At 48.5% G+C, this 17,772-nt stretch overlaps 1 protein-coding gene across 3 annotated transcripts in view; it reads right to left on the reverse strand.

Annotated features, from left to right (window-relative positions):
* Window positions 1–224: 224 nt before the first annotated feature.
* The window catches only part of LOC143774151 (thialysine N-epsilon-acetyltransferase-like), a 41,546-nt gene continuing 23,998 nt past the window's right edge, over window positions 225–17,772 (reverse strand). The window contains exons 2-7 of one of the 3 annotated variants that reach the window (XM_077261490.1): window positions 8,192–8,271; window positions 8,066–8,117; window positions 6,542–6,625; window positions 5,669–5,770; window positions 960–1,000; window positions 347–819 (exon numbers count right to left, since the gene is read on the reverse strand). In XM_077261490.1, coding sequence (XP_077117605.1) covers window positions 643–819; window positions 960–1,000; window positions 5,669–5,770; window positions 6,542–6,625; window positions 8,066–8,117; window positions 8,192–8,254 — 519 coding nt within the window. In that variant the 5' untranslated portion in view covers window positions 8,255–8,271 and the 3' untranslated portion in view covers window positions 347–642. Of the gene's footprint in view, window positions 820–959; window positions 1,001–5,668; window positions 5,771–6,541; window positions 6,626–8,065; window positions 8,118–8,191; window positions 8,272–17,772 lie in introns of all 3 variants that reach the window. The other 2 variants (XM_077261489.1, XM_077261491.1) reach the window with 2 other exon arrangements.

Consider the following 17,772-nt stretch of genomic DNA (forward strand, 5'->3'; position numbering starts at 1 on the left):
GTGCGGGGCCTGTTACTCTCTCCCTGCTCTCCATGTGAAGTGCGGGCCCTGTTCCTCTCTCCCTGCTCTCCATGTGTAGTGCGGGGCCTGTTACTCTCTCCCTGCTCTCCATGTGTAGTGCGGGGCCTGTTACTCTCTGCCTGCTCTCCATGTGTAGTGCGGGGCCTGTTACTCTCTCCCTGCTCTCCATGTGAAGTGCGGGCCCTGTTCCTCTCTCCCTGCTCTCCATGTGTAGTGCGGGGCCTGTTACTCTCTCCCTGCTCTCCACGTGTAGTGCGGGGCCTGTTCCTCTCTCCCTGCTCTCCATGTGTAGTGCGGGGCCTGTTACTCTCTCCCTGCTCTCCATGTGTAGTGCGGGGCCTGTTACTCTCTGCCTGCTCTCCTGGACTTGTTCTGTTTTTAATCTTCTGATCCAAGAACTGCAGACGAGACGCTCTGAGAGCTCAGGATATTATTTCCACTAACATCATGATGGGCCCTTCACTAACAGCAGCACAGAGTATGTAAGCGATTGGAGTCTGATGGCTGCTGCTCAGTTAATGTCTGGTCCCCAAGGTTTCGCTTCTTGCGCCTTTCTTCCTATGGATGTGGCAATCCCCACACTGGGTGTTAGATCTCGTGTGGGTCAGCCCCTTATGTCCATCATAGAGGCTCCTCCTTGGCCAAGTTCCTCAGCGCCTCCTCCTGGAAGCTCATGACTTGGTAGCCGGGCTCTTCTGTCAGATTCTCCGCCCCCAGGGAGCGATAGAGGCCGATGGCCGGACTGTTCCACTTCAGCACGGAAAGGTGGATCTGAGAGCAGCCGGACTTCACTCCTTCCTGCAAAGTGACACGGACGAAGGTGAAAATAGGCCACTGGCAGCGATATACTGGCAGTACAGATTACGGTGCAGACCGATGGAGACGTCACATGACCACTGATAAGCACAAGATAACTCCCCCGAGACACCGACACTCACCTGCGCCACTCGTATCATCAGCAGCCTCCCCAGACCGCGACCTGTCAGAAAGAAACATTAGTCACCGACTAACCCTATAGCCTGCCCCTCCACTGATTGCCCCCCATATAATACAGTGGTAGAGTCCTGCCCCCATATAATACAGTGGTAGAGTCCTGCCCCCATATAATACAGTGGTAGAGTCCTGCCCCTCCACTGATTGCCCCCATATAATACAGTGGTAGAGTCCTGCCCCCTCCACTGACTGCCCCCCATATAATACAGTGGTAGAGTCCTGCCCCTCATATAATACAGTGGTAGAGTCCTGCCCCCTCCACTGACTGCCCCCCATATAATACAGTGGTAGAGTCCTGCCCCTCCACTGACTGCCCCCATATAATACAGTGGTAGAGTCCTGCCCCTCCACTGATTGCCCCCCATATAATACAGTGGTAGAGTCCTGCCCCTCCACTGACTGCCCCCATATAATACAGTGGTAGAGTCCTGCCCCTCCACTGATTGCCCCCCATATAATACAGTGGTAGAGTCCTGCCCCTCCACTGACTGCCCCCCATATAATACAGTGGTAGAGTCCTGCCCCTCCACTGACTGCCCCCATATAATACAGTGGTAGAGTCCATCCCCTCCACTGACTGCCCCCATATAATACAGTGGTAGAGTCCATCCCCTCCACTGACTGCCCCCATATAATACAGTGGTAGAGTCCTGCCCCTCCACTGACTGCCCCCATATAATACAGTGGTAGAGTCCTGCCCCTCCACTGACTGCCCCCATATAATACAGTGGTAGAGTCCTGCCCCCTCCACTGACTGCCCCCATATAATACAGTGGTAGAGTCCTGCCCCCTCCACTGACTGCCCCCATATAATACAGTGGTAGAGTCCTGCCCCCTCCACTGACTGCCCCCATATAATACAGTGGTAGAGTCCTGCCCCTCCACTGACTGCCCCCATATAATACAGTGGTAGAGTCCTGCCCCTCCACTGACTGCCCCCATATAATACAGTGGTAGAGTCCTGCCCCCTCCACTGACTGCCCCCATATAATACAGTGGTAGAGTCCTGCCCCCTCCACTGACTGCCCCCATATAATACAGTGGTAGAGTCCTGCCCCTCCACTGACTGCCCCCATATAATACAGTGGTAGAGTCCTGCCCCCTCCACTGACTGCCCCATATAATACAGTGGTAGAGTCCTGCCCCCTCCACTGACTGCCCCCATATAATACAGTGGTAGAGTCCTGCCCCCTCCACTGACTGCCCCCCATATAATACAGTGGTAGAGTCCTGCCCCCCATATAATACAGTGGTAGAGTCCTGCCCCCTCCACTGACTGCCCCCATATAATACAGTGGTAGAGTCCTGCCCCTCCACTGACTGCCCCCATATAATACAGTGGTAGAGTCCTGCCCCTCCACTGACTGCCCCCATATAATACAGTGGTAGAGTCCTGCCCCTCCACTGACTGCCCCCATATAATACAGTGGTAGAGTCCTGCCCCCTCCACTGACTGCCCCCATATAATACAGTGGTAGAGTCCTGCCCCTCCACTGACTGCCCCCCACATAATACAGTTGTAGAGTCCTGCCCCTCCACTGACTGCCCCCATATAATACAGTGGTAGAGTCCTGCCCCCTCCACTGACTGCCCCCATATAATACAGTGGTAGAGTCCTGCCCCTCCACTGACTGCCCCCATATAATACAGTGGTAGAGTCCTGCCCCCTCCACTGACTGCCCCCATATAATACAGTGGTAGAGTCCTGCCCCTCCACTGACTGCCCCCATATAATACAGTGGTAGAGTCCTGCCCCCTCCACTGACTGCCCCCATATAATACAGTGGTAGAGTCCTGCCCCTCCACTGACTGCCCCCATATAATACAGTGGTAGAGTCCTGCCCCTCCACTGACTGCCCCCATATAATACAGTGGTAGAGTCCTGCCCCTCCACTGACTGCCCCCATATAATACAGTGGTAGAGTCCTGCCCCTCCACTGACTGCCCCCATATAATACAGTGGTAGAGTCCTGCCCCTCCACTGACTGCCCCCATATAATACAGTGGTAGAGTCCTGCCCCTCCACTGACTGCCCCCATATAATACAGTGGTAGAGTCCTGCCCCCTCCACTGACTGCCCCCATATAATACAGTGGTAGAGTCCTGCCCCTCCACTGACTGCCCCCATATAATACAGTGGTAGAGTCCTGCCCCTCCACTGACTGCCCCCATATAAAACAGTGGTAGAGTCCTGCCCCTCCACTGACTGCCCCCATATAATACAGTGGTAGAGTCCTGCCCCTCCACTGACTGCCCCCATATAATACAGTGGTAGAGTCCTGCCCCTCCACTGGCTGCCCCCATATAATACAGTGGTAGAGTCCTGCCCCCTCCACTGACTGCCCCCATATAATACAGTGGTAGAGTCCTGCCCCCTCCACTGACTGCCCCCATATAATACAGTGGTAGAGTCCTGCCCCTCCACTGACTGCCCCCATATAATACAGTGGTAGAGTCCTGCCCCTCCACTGACTGCCCCCATATAATACAGTGGTAGAGTCCTGCCCCTCCACTGACTGCCCCCATATAATACAGTGGTAGAGTCCTGCCCCTCCACTGACTGCCCCCATATAATACAGTGGTAGAGTCCTGCCCCTCCACTGACTACCCCCATATAATACAGTGGTAGAGTCCTGCCCCTCCACTGACTGCCCCCATATAATACAGTGGTAGAGTCCTGCCCCCTCCACTGACTGCCCCCATATAATACAGTGGTAGAGTCCTGCCCCTCCACTGACTGCCCCCATATAATACAGTGGTAGAGTCCTGCCCCCTCCACTGACTGCCCCCCATATAATACAGTGGTAGAGTCCTGCCCCTCCACTGACTGCCCCCATATAATACAGTGGTAGAGTCCTGCCCCTCCACTGACTGCCCCCATATAATACAGTGGTAGAGTCCTGCCCCTCCACTGACTGCCCCCATATAATACAGTGGTAGAGTCCTGCCCCTCCACTGACTGCCCCCATATAATACAGTGGTAGAGTCCTGCCCCCTCCACTGACTGCCCCCATATAATACAGTGGTAGAGTCCTGCCCCTCCACTGACTGCCCCCATATAATACAGTGGTAGAGTCCTGCCCCCTCCACTGACTGCCCCCCATATAATACAGTGGTAGAGTCCTGCCCCTCCACTGACTGCCCCCATATAATACAGTGGTAGAGTCCTGCCCCTCCACTGACTGCCCCCATATAATACAGTGGTAGAGTCCTGCCCCTCCACTGGCTGCCCCCATATAATACAGTGGTAGAGTCCTGCCCCCTCCACTGACTGCCCCCATATAATACAGTGGTAGAGTCCTGCCCCCTCCACTGACTGCCCCCATATAATACAGTGGTAGAGTCCTGCCCCTCCACTGACTGCCCCCATATAATACAGTGGTAGAGTCCTGCCCCTCCACTGACTGCCCCCATATAATACAGTGGTAGAGTCCTGCCCCCTCCACTGACTGCCCCCATATAATACAGTGGTAGAGTCCTGCCCCTCCACTGACTGCCCCCATATAATACAGTGGTAGAGTCCTGCCCCTCCACTGACTGCCCCCATATAATACAGTGGTAGAGTCCTGCCCCCTCCACTGACTGCCCCCATATAATACAGTGGTAGAGTCCTGCCCCTCCACTGACTGCCCCCCACATAATACAGTTGTAGAGTCCTGCCCCTCCACTGACTGCCCCCATATAATACAGTGGTAGAGTCCTGCCCCCTCCACTGACTGCCCCCATATAATACAGTGGTAGAGTCCTGCCCCTCCACTGACTGCCCCCATATAATACAGTGGTAGAGTCCTGCCCCCTCCACTGACTGCCCCCATATAATACAGTGGTAGAGTCCTGCCCCTCCACTGACTGCCCCCATATAATACAGTGGTAGAGTCCTGCCCCCTCCACTGACTGCCCCCATATAATACAGTGGTAGAGTCCTGCCCCTCCACTGACTGCCCCCATATAATACAGTGGTAGAGTCCTGCCCCTCCACTGACTGCCCCCATATAATACAGTGGTAGAGTCCTGCCCCTCCACTGACTGCCCCCATATAATACAGTGGTAGAGTCCTGCCCCTCCACTGACTGCCCCCATATAATACAGTGGTAGAGTCCTGCCCCTCCACTGACTGCCCCCATATAATACAGTGGTAGAGTCCTGCCCCTCCACTGACTGCCCCCATATAATACAGTGGTAGAGTCCTGCCCCTCCACTGACTGCCCCCATATAATACAGTGGTAGAGTCCTGCCCCTCCACTGACTGCCCCCATATAATACAGTGGTAGAGTCCTGCCCCCTCCACTGACTGCCCCCATATAATACAGTGGTAGAGTCCTGCCCCTCCACTGACTGCCCCCATATAATACAGTGGTAGAGTCCTGCCCCTCCACTGACTGCCCCCATATAATACAGTGGTAGAGTCCTGCCCCTCCACTGACTGCCCCCATATAATACAGTGGTAGAGTCCTGCCCCTCCACTGACTACCCCCATATAATACAGTGGTAGAGTCCTGCCCCTCCACTGACTGCCCCCATATAATACAGTGGTAGAGTCCTGCCCCTCCACTGACTGCCCCCATATAATACAGTGGTACAGTCCTGTCGCCATTATTTCTTGTGAGTTTTGGGCTGTGCACATATCATTATAGGGGGATCCCTGGTCACTGACCTCTGAACTGCGGACAGACGTACAGATCCTCCAGATGAAGCGTCCGGCCCGTCCAACTACTGTAACTGTGAGCAAATAGGGCGTAACCGGCGAAGGGGCGACCTGTGATAACACCGAGTATTATTACTGCCATCATATATCACCCACCTAAGCCCCATTACTGTATACGCAGGATTCATAGATTATTATAATCGACAACAGCTGCACATTATTAACAGTACGTTCCGGCGTGCACGCTATTACGGTACGTTCCGGCGTGCACGCTATTCCGGTACGTTCCGGCGTGCACGCTATTCCGGTACGTTCCGGCGTGCACGCTATTCCGGTACGTTCCGGCGTGCACGCTATTCCGGTACGTTCCGGCGTGCACGCTATTACGGTACGTTCCGGCGTGCACGCTATTACGGTACGTTCCGGCGTGCACGCTATTACGGTACGTTCCGGAGTGCACGCTATTACGGTACGTTCCGGAGTGCACGCTATTACGGTACGTTCCGGAGTGCACGCTATTACGGTACGTTCCGGAGTGCACGCTATTACGGTACGTTCCGGAGTGCACGCTATTACGGTACGTTCCGACGTGCACGCTATTACGGTACGTTCCGGAGTGCATGCTATTACGGTACGTTCCGGAGTGCACGCTATTACGGTACGTTCCGGAGTGCACGCTATTACGGTACGTTCCGGAGTGCACGCTATTACGGTACGTTCCGGCGTGCACGCTATTCCGGTATGTTCCAGCGTGCACGCTATTACGGTCTCGGTGCAGTGTCACATGCCAACCTCATTATAACACATACATGCGGTTCCTGATGTGGAGACATTATCGCGGTATGTGTGCACCGCACGGTGCTGGGGTCATCCGTCACTCACCGCTTTCACTTCTTTCCCTTTCTGGCAGTTCAGCAACCAAACAATGAAACCACGGAGTCGTCCCGAATCCATCCTGGAGCAGTGCTGCGAGGGTGGAGAAAAAATATATATATTCCCCGACATTAACAACGGTAGTGTGCCACCTCCAACGCTACTGCCCCCAAATATACTGCCCCTATACACCCCCCAAGTGTTCTGCTACATCCCCCATATCTAGTGCCCACGTCTCCTAATATCTAGTGCTAACATCCCCCATATCTATCACCAGTGTCCCCTTACATCCCCCAATATCTAGTGCCCATGTCCCCACCACCAATATCTAGTGCCAACATCCCCCATATCTAGCGCCCACATCTCCTGACATCTCCTAATATCTAGTGCCAACAACCCCCATATCTATCGCCCACGTCCCCCTACATCTCCAATATCTAGTGACATCCCCATATATATCGCCCGTGTCACCCTACATCTCCCATATCTAGCCCCCATGTCCCCCTCCATTCTCAATATCTAGTGACATCCCCCCATATCTAGTGCCCATGTCCCCTTGCATCCACTAATATCTAGTGCCAACATCCCCATATCTAGCGCCCATGTCCCCTTACATCCACCAATATCTAGTGCCAACATCCCCCATATCTAGTGCCCATGTCCCCTTACATCCACTAATATCTAGTGCCAACATCCCCCATATCTAGTGCCCATGTCCCCTTACATCCACTAATATCTAGTGCCAACATCCCCCATATCTAGTGCCCATGTCCCCTTACATCCAACAATATCTAGTGCCAACATCCCCCATATCTAGTGCCCATGTCCCCTTACATCCACCAATATCTAGTGCCAACATCCCCCATATCTAGTGCCCATGTCCCCTTACATCCACCAATATCTAGTGCCAACATCCCCCACATCTAGTGCCCATGTCCCCTTACATCCACTAATATCTAGTGCCAACATCCCTCATATCTAGCTCCAATATCCCACTACATTCCCCAATATCTAATGCCAACATCCCCCATATCTACTGCCCACACCACCCCATGTCTAGCGCCCACGTCCCCTATGTCCCCTCATATCTAGAGCCTACATCCCCCACATCTAGCGCCCGTGTCCCCTTACATCCACCAATATCTAGTGCCAACATCCCCATATCTAGCGCCCATGTCCCCCTCCATCCCCAATATCTAGTGACATCCCCCATATCTAGCGCCCATGTCCCCTTACATCCACCAATATCTAGTGCCAACATCACCCACATCTAGTGCCCATGTCCCCTTACATCCACTAATATCTAGTGCCAACATCCCCATATCTAGTGCCCATGTCCCCTTACATCCACTAATATCTAGTGCCAACATCCCCCATATCTAGCTCCAATATCCCACTACATTCCCCAATATCTAATGCCAACATCCCCCACATCTACTGCCCACACCACCCCATGTCTAGCGCCCACGTCCCCTATGTCCCCTCATATCTAGAGCCTACATCCCCCACATCTAGCGCCAGTGTCCCGCTTACCTTCCTCTGTCAATTTGATGAGGTGTGTGATCTTCTCGTATTCCGCCAGTTCCTGGAGACGGAGACGTGTGATATAATATAATGTGACATCAGGGTTGAATCATTATATTGTTATTACGTTCTTACCCTGATCATTCTCATGATCTGTGGGGAGTCCGCAGCTTCTGCCGGCCGAATGATGCAGTCCATGATGGGATGAGTAGTACCTGGAGGGAGTCATCATTCTCAATAACACCATGTCTCACATCACTAACAGTGAGCATATAGTATATACACCTCCAATTCCGATGCATGGAATATACAGTTAGGTCCATATATATTTGGACAGAGACAACATTTTTCTAATTTTGGTTATGGACATTACCACAATGAATTTTAAACAAAACAATTCAGATGCAGTTGAAGTTCAGACTTTCAGCTTTCATTTGAGGGTATCCACATTAAAATTGGATGAAGGGTTTAGGAGTTTCAGCTCCTTAACATGTGCCACCCTGTTTTTAAAGGGACCAAAAGTAATTGGACAATTGACTCGAAGGCTATTTCATGGACAGGTGTGGGTAATCCCTTCGTTATGTAATTCCCAATTAAGCAGATAAAAGGCCTGGAGGTGATTTGAGGTGTGGTGCTGCATTTGGAAGGTTTTCCTATGAAGTAAACATGCGGTCAAAAGCGCTCTCCATGCAGGTGAAACAAGCCATCCTTAAGCTGCGAAAACAGAAAAAACCCATCCGAGAAATTGCTACAATATTAGGAGTGGCAAAATCTACAGTTTGGTACATCCTGAGAAGGAAAGAAAGCACTGGTGAACTCATCAATGCAAAAAGATCTGGGCGCCCACGGAAGACAACAGTGGTGGATGATCGCAGAATAATCTCCATGGTGAAGAGAAACCTCTTAACAACAGCCAACCAAGTGACCAACACTCTCCAGGAGGTCGGCGTATCAATATCCAAATCTACCATAAAGAGAAAACTGCATGAAAGTAACTACAGAGGGTTCACTGCACGGTGCAGCCACTCATAAGTGTCAAGAAGAAAAAGGCTAAAAACATCTAAAAAAGCCGGCACAGTTCTGGAAGAACATTCTGTGGACAGATGATACCAAGATCAACCTCTACCAGAACGATGGAAAGAGAAAAGTATGGCGAAGGCGCGGTCCAGCTCATGATCCAAAGCATACCACATCATCTGTAAAACACGGCGGAGGCAGTGTGATGGCTTGGGCATGCATGGCTGCCAGTGGCACTGGGTCACTAGTGATTATTGATGATGTGACACAGGAATGAATTCTGAGGTCTTCAGAGCCACCATACTGTGTGCTCAGATCCAGCCAAATGCAGCCAAACTGATCGGTCGTCGTTTCATACTACAGATGGACAATGACCCAAAACATAAAGCTAAAGCAACCCAGGAGTTTATTAAAGCAAAGAAGTGGAATATTCCGGAATGGCCAAGTAAGTCACCTGATCTCAACCCAATTGAGCAGCATTTCACTTGTTAAAGACTAAACTTCAGACAGAAAGGCCACAAACAAACAGCAACTGAAAACCACCGCAGTGAAGGCCTGGCAGAGCATCAAAAAGGAGGAAACACAGCGACTGGTGATGTCCATGAGTTCAAGACTTCAGGCAGTCATTGCCAACAAAGGGTTTTCAACCAAGTACTAAAAATGAACATTTTATTTACAATTATTGAATCTGTCCAATTACTTTTGGTCCCTTTAAAAACAGGGTGGCACATGTTAAGGAGCTGAAACTCCTAAACCCTTCATCCAATTTTAATGTGGATACCCTCAAATGAAAGTTGAAAGTCTGAACTTCAACTGCATCTGAATTGTTTTGCTTAAAATTCATTGTGGTAATGTCTATAACCAAAATTAGAAAAATGTTGTCTCTGTCCAAATACCTAACTGTATGTATATACCCCCGAAACAGTCACTGCCATCTCCACGATAACCCCAGACTATGCGCTGCCACCGCGAGTCGTATTTAATACAAGCTGAATGCAGGCATGGTTCTGGTAGCTTATGGCTTAGGGGTGCAAATTAAAAAACAAAAGGAGCAGAACTATTAAATTTTATATAGGCAGTTTATAAAAAATGTACAAACTATTTTACAAAGGGGACAAAACAATACAGCATCTACAGTTACAAAGAAAGTAAAAAGGGACTAACAAAAGATCTCCCTACGCCGCTCAAAGAGATGATTCAGCTTAGTGGATGGAAGCAATTGGATTGAAATGTCTGGTTACGGGATCAAGCCTACACTCGTATGCATCTTCCTCAGGCTTGAACCCATATCATAATGTGCCTTGACCTTTTAGCAGTACCTGAGTCCCCCGCCCCCTTCAGGTCGACCGGGTTGAGGGATATCCTTATCCCTTCAGGATTTTATTAAATTCCCAACTTATGTGATAACTTCACTTCTGATGATTGCAGAAGTTCGAGATCACTGTCTTATTTTTTATCGGGATTTTATTATTCCCCACTAACCAAACAGGACATGGCTGTTTTCAGTTATCTGGCAACTATGGATTTGGGACTTATAGGCAGGTGCTACAATTATGACAAACATGCATCTTTTTCCCTGATTAGCCCTAAAGCTGAAAATGTATGCCCCACTACTATCAGATCTAAACGAACTACAATATTCATACAGACGTATACTGTAAATGTATAAGATTTCCTCTAATGGAAACCCAGGTGTCATTTAAATTCAGGATGTAAAAAGAGGCTCTTCCACGGCTCTATCTATGTGTAAACACAGGTACCTTTGTTCCAACTCTCTGACAAGAACTTATTCTGTTTTAGTTATTTGTCCAAGCTATATCACTCTGTCTCTCAAACAAAATACATCCTCCTTCCCACTGCAGCAGTCCTTTAATTCTAAAAGGGATTGTCTGAATGTTAATTAGGATGTTTCGCTTAACAACTATATGCAATTCCCTACTTCCTTATGTTCATTGTACAATTTATTCAAGAGGCTCAGACTTCAGCTGTTTCCCTCTTCACTGGCAAACTGTGTGAGAGAAGGAAGGGGGAGGGGGGGTGAATGCCCTCCTCACTGGCGGCTTCAAAGTTTTTAATATTTTCTATGACAATCATATAACAGAAGTGACCTCCTATGATTACACACAATACATGCAAAATACTATGTACCCTCCCCACGCACATTCCACATCCGCTAGTTGAGCCCTCAATCTGGAGAGTAAACCGTCCATATGCAGGACGTTCACAATCAATCCTCATACAAACATTCCTAGAAACACAGGGACATTACTGGCCTCCTCTGCCATCAGTATAATAGTATCTCACGAGGCTTGTCAGCCTCACACAGGAATGGGACCCTTATTCAAGGCCAGGTCCCCCTCCTTCCTCCTGTACGTTCATTATTATTTATTGATATAGCACCATTAATTCCATGGTGCTGTACATGAGAAGGGGTTACATCAAAATACAAATATCACTTACAGTAAACTAACAATGACAGACTGATACAGAGGGGAGAGGACCCTGCCCTTGCTGGCTTACATTCTACAGGATAATGGGGAAGGAGACAGTAGGTCGGGGGTTGCAGTAGCTCCGATGGTGTTGAGGTGGCCGTGTGGTCATTACAGGTTGTAAGCTTCTTTGAAGAGGTGGGCTTTCAGGTTTCTTTTGAAGGATCCAAAGGTGGTGGATAACCGGATGTGTTGGGGCACAGAATTCCAGAGGATGGGGGATATTCGGGAGAAGTCTTGGAGGCGATTGGGTGAGGAGCAAATAAGCGTGGAGGAGAGAAGGAGGTCTTGGGAGGACCGGAGATTACGTGAGGGAAGATATTGAGAGATTAGTTTGGAAATATACTGAGGAGAAAGATTATGGATGGCCTTGTAGGTCAGTATTAGTAATTTAAAACTGGATACGCTGAGAAATTGGGAGCCAGTGAAGGGATTTGCAAAGAGGGGAAGCAGGAGTGTAGCGAGATTAATTAGTCAGGCAGCAGATTTAAGGACAGACTGGAGGGGTGCGAGAGTGTTAGAAGGTAGGCCACAGAGGAGTATGTTGCAGTAGTCAAGGCGGGAGATAATTAGGGCATGCACAAGCATTTTGGTAGTGTGAGAGTTGAGGAAAGGACAGATTCTGGAAATATTTTTGAGCTGGAGGTGACAGGAGGTGGCGAGAGCTTGGATGTGCGGTTTGAAGGACAGGGCAGAGTCAAGCAGATTACCGGTACAGGGGAAAGTGTGAATTCATTTATTGTGATATAGGTCAGGTGGAGAAGGTGTGCGAGATGGAGAAAAGATAATTAGTTCAGATTTGTTGAGTTTGAGGAAGCGAGAGGAGAAGGAGGATATGGCTGATAGACACTCTGGGATTCTGGAGTGCAGAGAGGTGACATCTGGGCCAGAGAGGTAGATCTGAGTGTCATCGGCATATAGATGGTACTGGAAGCCATAGGACTTTATGAGTTGTCCCAGGCCAAGTGTGTAGATTGAGAAGAGTAAGGGTCCTAGGACAGAGCCTTGAGGGACATTAATAGAGGGCGAGATGAAGAGGTAGTATGGGAGTAGGGAACGCTAAATGTGCAGTTGGTAAGGTATGAGGAGATCCAAGATAGGGCAAGGTCTTTGACACCAAAGGAAGAGAGGATCTGTAGTAGGAGGCAGTGGTCAACTGTATCAAAGGCAGAGGACAGGTCTAGAAGGAGGAGAATAGAGAATTGTCTGTTAGCTTTGGCTGTAAGTAGGTCATTAGTGATTTTGTTCAGGGCAGTCTCAGTGGAATAGTGGGGACAGAAGCCAGATTGTAGGTTGCCGAAGAGAGAGTTAGATGCAAAATGAGTAAAGTTCAGCGTGGACGTGTTGCTCAAGGAGTTTGGAAGCAAATGGGAGCAAAGATATGGAGCGATAGCTGGACATAGCGTTCGGGTCAAGGGATGGATTTTTGAGGATCGATGTGATTGTGGCATGTTTGAAAGCAGAGGGGAAGGTACCAGAAGTTAGTGATAGGTTGAAGAGATGGGTTAGGGATGGGATTAGTGTGGTGGTGAGGTTGGGGAGGAGGTGGGATGGGGTCAAATGGAGAGAAGATGAGCAAGCTCCCCTTCATTGATTTTGGAGAGGGAAGTTATGGGGTTAGGGAATTGGTCTGGTATACAAAGGGGTTGTGGTGGTTTGTTAAAGACTTGCCTTGTTTGGTCCATCTTATTTTTGAAGTGCGTGGCAAAGTCCATTCGGGATATGCAAGAGCCAATTAGTGACCGGATGACAACAGAGGATATGGAGTTTGTCATTCCCATAAAATGAATTCCGCCAATCCACGGTGTCCAGGAAAGAAGGAAGAGGTTGGTGGATGATTTTCACGCTTGCTGATCAATAATGAGACAGATTGTCAAATGGAGAGTGGTTTATTCTACGCCTTTGAAAGTACAAAAGACTTCATCAGGAAAGATCGCAAGTATAACGAAGGCAGCAAAAGTACCGATTAAACAGTGTACAGATTTCAAATATGAGCGCCAAAAAAAATGTTATAGATCTAAAGTAAAGGAACATGTGCTAGATGTAAAAAAGGGAACATGTGGTGATGTTAAAAAGGAACATGTGATAGATGTAAAAAAAGGAACATGTCCCTTTTTCATATCTATCGCATGTCCCTTTTCCACATCTATCGCATGTTGTTGTTTTTTTTTTAAATCGCATGTTCTTGTTTCTCACATCTATCGCTTGTTCCTTTTTTCCACATCTATCGCACGTTCCTTTTTTCCACATCTATCGCATGTTCCTTTTTTCCACATCTATCGCATGTTCCTTTTTTCCACATCTATCGCTTGTTCCTTTTTTTCACATCTATCGCATGTTCCTTTTTTCCACATCTATCGCATGTTCCTTTTTTTCACATCTATCGCATGTTCCTTTTTTCCACATCTATCGCTTGTTCCTTTTTTCCACATCTATCGCTTGTTCCTTTTTTCCACATCTATCGCATGTTCCTTTTTTCACATCTAAGCATGTTCCTTTTTTGACATCACGTTCCTTTTTTTAAACATCTATCACATGTTCCTTTTTTCACATCTATCACTTTTTTTTGTTTTTTTTTAAATTGCATGTTCTTGTTTCTCACATCTATCGCTTGTTCCTTTTTTCCACATCTATCGCATGTTCCTTTTTTCACATCTAAGCATGTTCCTTTTTTGACATCACGTTCCTTTTTTTAAACATCTATCACATGTTCCTTTTTTCCACATCTATCGCTTGTTCCTTTTTTCCACATCTATCGCTTGTTCCTTTTTTCCACATCTATCGCATGTTCCTTTTTTCACATCTAAGCATGTTCCTTTTTTGACATCACGTTCCTTTTTTTAAACATCTATCACATGTTCCTTTTTTCACATCTATCACTTTTTTTTGTTTTTTTTAAAATTGCATGTTCTTGTTTCTCACATCTATCGCTTGTTCCTTTTTTCCACATCTATCGCATGTTCCTTTTTTCACATCTAAGCATGTTCCTTTTTTGACATCACGTTCCTTTTTTTAAACATCTATCACATGTTCCTTTTTTCACATCTATCACTTTTTTTTGTTTTTTTTTAAATTGCATGTTCTTGTTTCTCACATCTATCGCTTGTTCCTTTTTTCCACATCTATCGCATGTTCCTTTTTTCACATCTAAGCATGTTCCTTTTTTGACATCACGTTCCTTTTTTTAAACATCTATCACATGTTCCTTTTTTCCACATCTATCGCATGTTCCTTTTTTTAAACATCTATCACATGTTCCTTTTTTCCACATCTATCGCATGTTCCTTTTTTCACATCTATCGCTTGTTCCTTTTTTCCACATCTATCGCTTGTTCCTTGTTTCTCACATCTATCGCATGTTCCTTTTTTTAAACATCTATCGCATGTTCCTTTTTTCCACATCTATCGCATGTTCCTTTTTTGACATCACGTTCCTTTTTTCACATCTATCACATGGTTCTTTTGGAGCTCACATTTGAAATCTGTACACTATTTAATCGGTACTTTTGCTGCCTTCGTTATACTTGGGGTCTTTCCTGATGAAGTCTTTTATTCCAAGTGTTTCAAAGTACAAATCACCCTCCATTTGACAATCTGGGATATACATATCATTGATCAGCAAGTGCAGAAATCATCCGCCAACCTCTCCATTCTTTCCTGGATATCGTTTGGTCATTTGCTGACCCGTGGATCTGCTGCAGCTCATGTGCTTTATTTCAGAAGTGTAATTTTTATTTTATCGCCTGCCATACTCCTCAGATAAGACCCTATGCTGCGCTGATCTCTCCTACAGCTTTGTGACTATGGACCAATCCACTTTGGAGACCCCACTTTGTGGAACAAGTTCCTATCCTCAGATGAGGAGGTGACAAGCGACGAGACTGGAGAGAAGCTCTGTGGACTCTGGATGAAGGGTCTGAGTGGAGAATTTGAGGATTCGTTCCCTGATATCACGTCAATGGTCTCGTCTTTCTTTACCGTAGACTGTGTACACAGCTGCCGATGGCTCCTCCCCATGCTTGCAGAATTCTCCATACATCTTAGTCCCTCCCCCTTGTCTCTTTATCTGTGAGGTGATTAGATTTCTCCCCATTTCCTCCATCATATATTCCAGTGCCGCATCAGATGCCATTCACCTTCTCATTATTGGGTCCTTCCTTGAATTTATGGGACTTTATTATCTGGACCTGCAGTGCACTGACTCCGGCTGGTTGTGACTCCCGTGGACGCACTGTACATTTTCTGCCTCGTGCTCACTCCTCCTTGTCATGTCACCTGATGCACAATACTTTCATTCTGATACAGCTTTGTCCGATGAAGGTCCAGTGTTGTGACCGAAACATCACATGGAGCCAGATGTTATACACCGGAGAGGAAGGGGCTGAATGTTAATAAGGGATGAGGAGCATAATGTATACACCAGGGGGACTGGACAGATGTTATACATGGGGGGGAGTTGCCAGATGTTTAACACCGGGGGAACAGTGAGGTCGGATATTATACACCGGGGGAACAGTGAGGTCGGATATTATACACCGGGGGACAGTGAGGCCGGATGTTATACGTTATACACTGGGGGCTGAGGGGACCACATGTTATACACTAGGGGGGACAGAGGCCAAAGGATATACACGGAGGGGGGCCAGGAACCGGATAGTGTAACCAGGTCGGATGTTATACTGTAGAAGGCTATGGAGCCGGATGTTATACACTGGGGGGCAGTAGGGCCGGATGTTATGCGCTGGGGAAGGAAGTGATGGGGCCGGATGTTATACACTGGGGGAGGGAGGTGATTTGGCTGGATATTATACACTAGGGGAGGGAGGTGATGGGGCCTGATCTTATACCCTGAGGGAGGTGATTGGGAGTGGGACGGATGTTATGCGCTGGGGTAGGGAGGTGATGGGGCCTGATCTTATACACTGGGGGAGAGAAGTGAAGGGGCTGGATGTGATACGCTGGGGGAGGGAGGTGATGGGGCCAGATGTTATACACTGGGGGAGGGAGGTGATTGGCCTGGATGCTATATGCTGGGGGAGGGAGGTGATGGGGCCTGATCTTATACACTAGGGGAATAAGCTGATGGGGCTGGATGTTATACGCTGGAGGAGGTGATGGGGCCAGATGTTATACGCTAGGGGGCGATGGGTCTGGATTAGTGATGAGCGAGTATACTCGTTACTCGAGATTTACCGAGCATAATTAGGTGGTCTTCGAGTATTTTGCCGTGATCGGAGATTTCGTTTTTGTCGACGCAGCTGCATGATTTGCAACTGCTAGACAGCTTGAATATATGTGGGGATTGCCTGTTTGTTAAGCAACCCCCCACATGTATTCAAGCTCTCTAGCAGCCGCAAATCATGCAGCTGCTTGGAAATAAACGAAATCTCTGAGAACACCGAAATACTCGGAGACCACACGAGCATGCTCAGAGAAACTCGAGTAACGAGCATACTCGCTCATCTCTAGTCTGGATGTAATGGACAGTCATAAGGGGGCATTCTCTGCGTCTGAAGAAGAGAAAGTTTTTCCATCAACATAGATGAGGATTCTTTACTGTTTGGGCAGTGAGAATATGGAATTCCTTGCCTGAGAAGGAGGTGATGGCGAACTCAGTTGAGGGGTTCAAGAGAAGCCTGGATGTCTTCCTGGAGCGTAACAATATTGTATCTTTCAGTTATTAGGTTCTTTAGAAGGATGGGTGATGGGGCCGGATAATATACGCTGGGGGAGGGAGGTGATGGGGCCGGATGTGATACACTGGGGGAGGGAGGAGATGGGGCCGGATGTTATACGCTGGGGGAGGGAGGTGATGGGGCCGGATGTTATACACTGGGGGAGGGAGGTGATGGGGCCGGATGTTATACACTGGGGGAGGGAGGTGATGGGGCTGAATGTGATATGCTGGGGGGAGGAGGTGATGGGGCCGATTGTTATACACTGGGGGAGGTGATGGGGCCGGATGTGATACGCTGGGGGAGGGAGGTGATGGGGCTGGATGTGATACGCTGGGGGAGGGAGGTGATGGGGCCGGATGTGATACACTGGGGGAGGGAGGTGATGGGGCCGGATGTTATACGCTGGGGAGGGAGGTGATGGGGCCGGATGTGATACGCTGGGGGAGGGAGGTGATACGCTGGGGGAGGGAGGTTATATGCTGGGGGAGGGAGGAGATGGGGCCAGGTGTTATACGCTGGGGGAGGGAGGTGA

This window comes from Ranitomeya variabilis, chromosome 5 (genome assembly GCF_051348905.1).
Source record: "Ranitomeya variabilis isolate aRanVar5 chromosome 5, aRanVar5.hap1, whole genome shotgun sequence".
NCBI classification, from domain to species: domain Eukaryota; kingdom Metazoa; phylum Chordata; class Amphibia; order Anura; family Dendrobatidae; genus Ranitomeya; species Ranitomeya variabilis.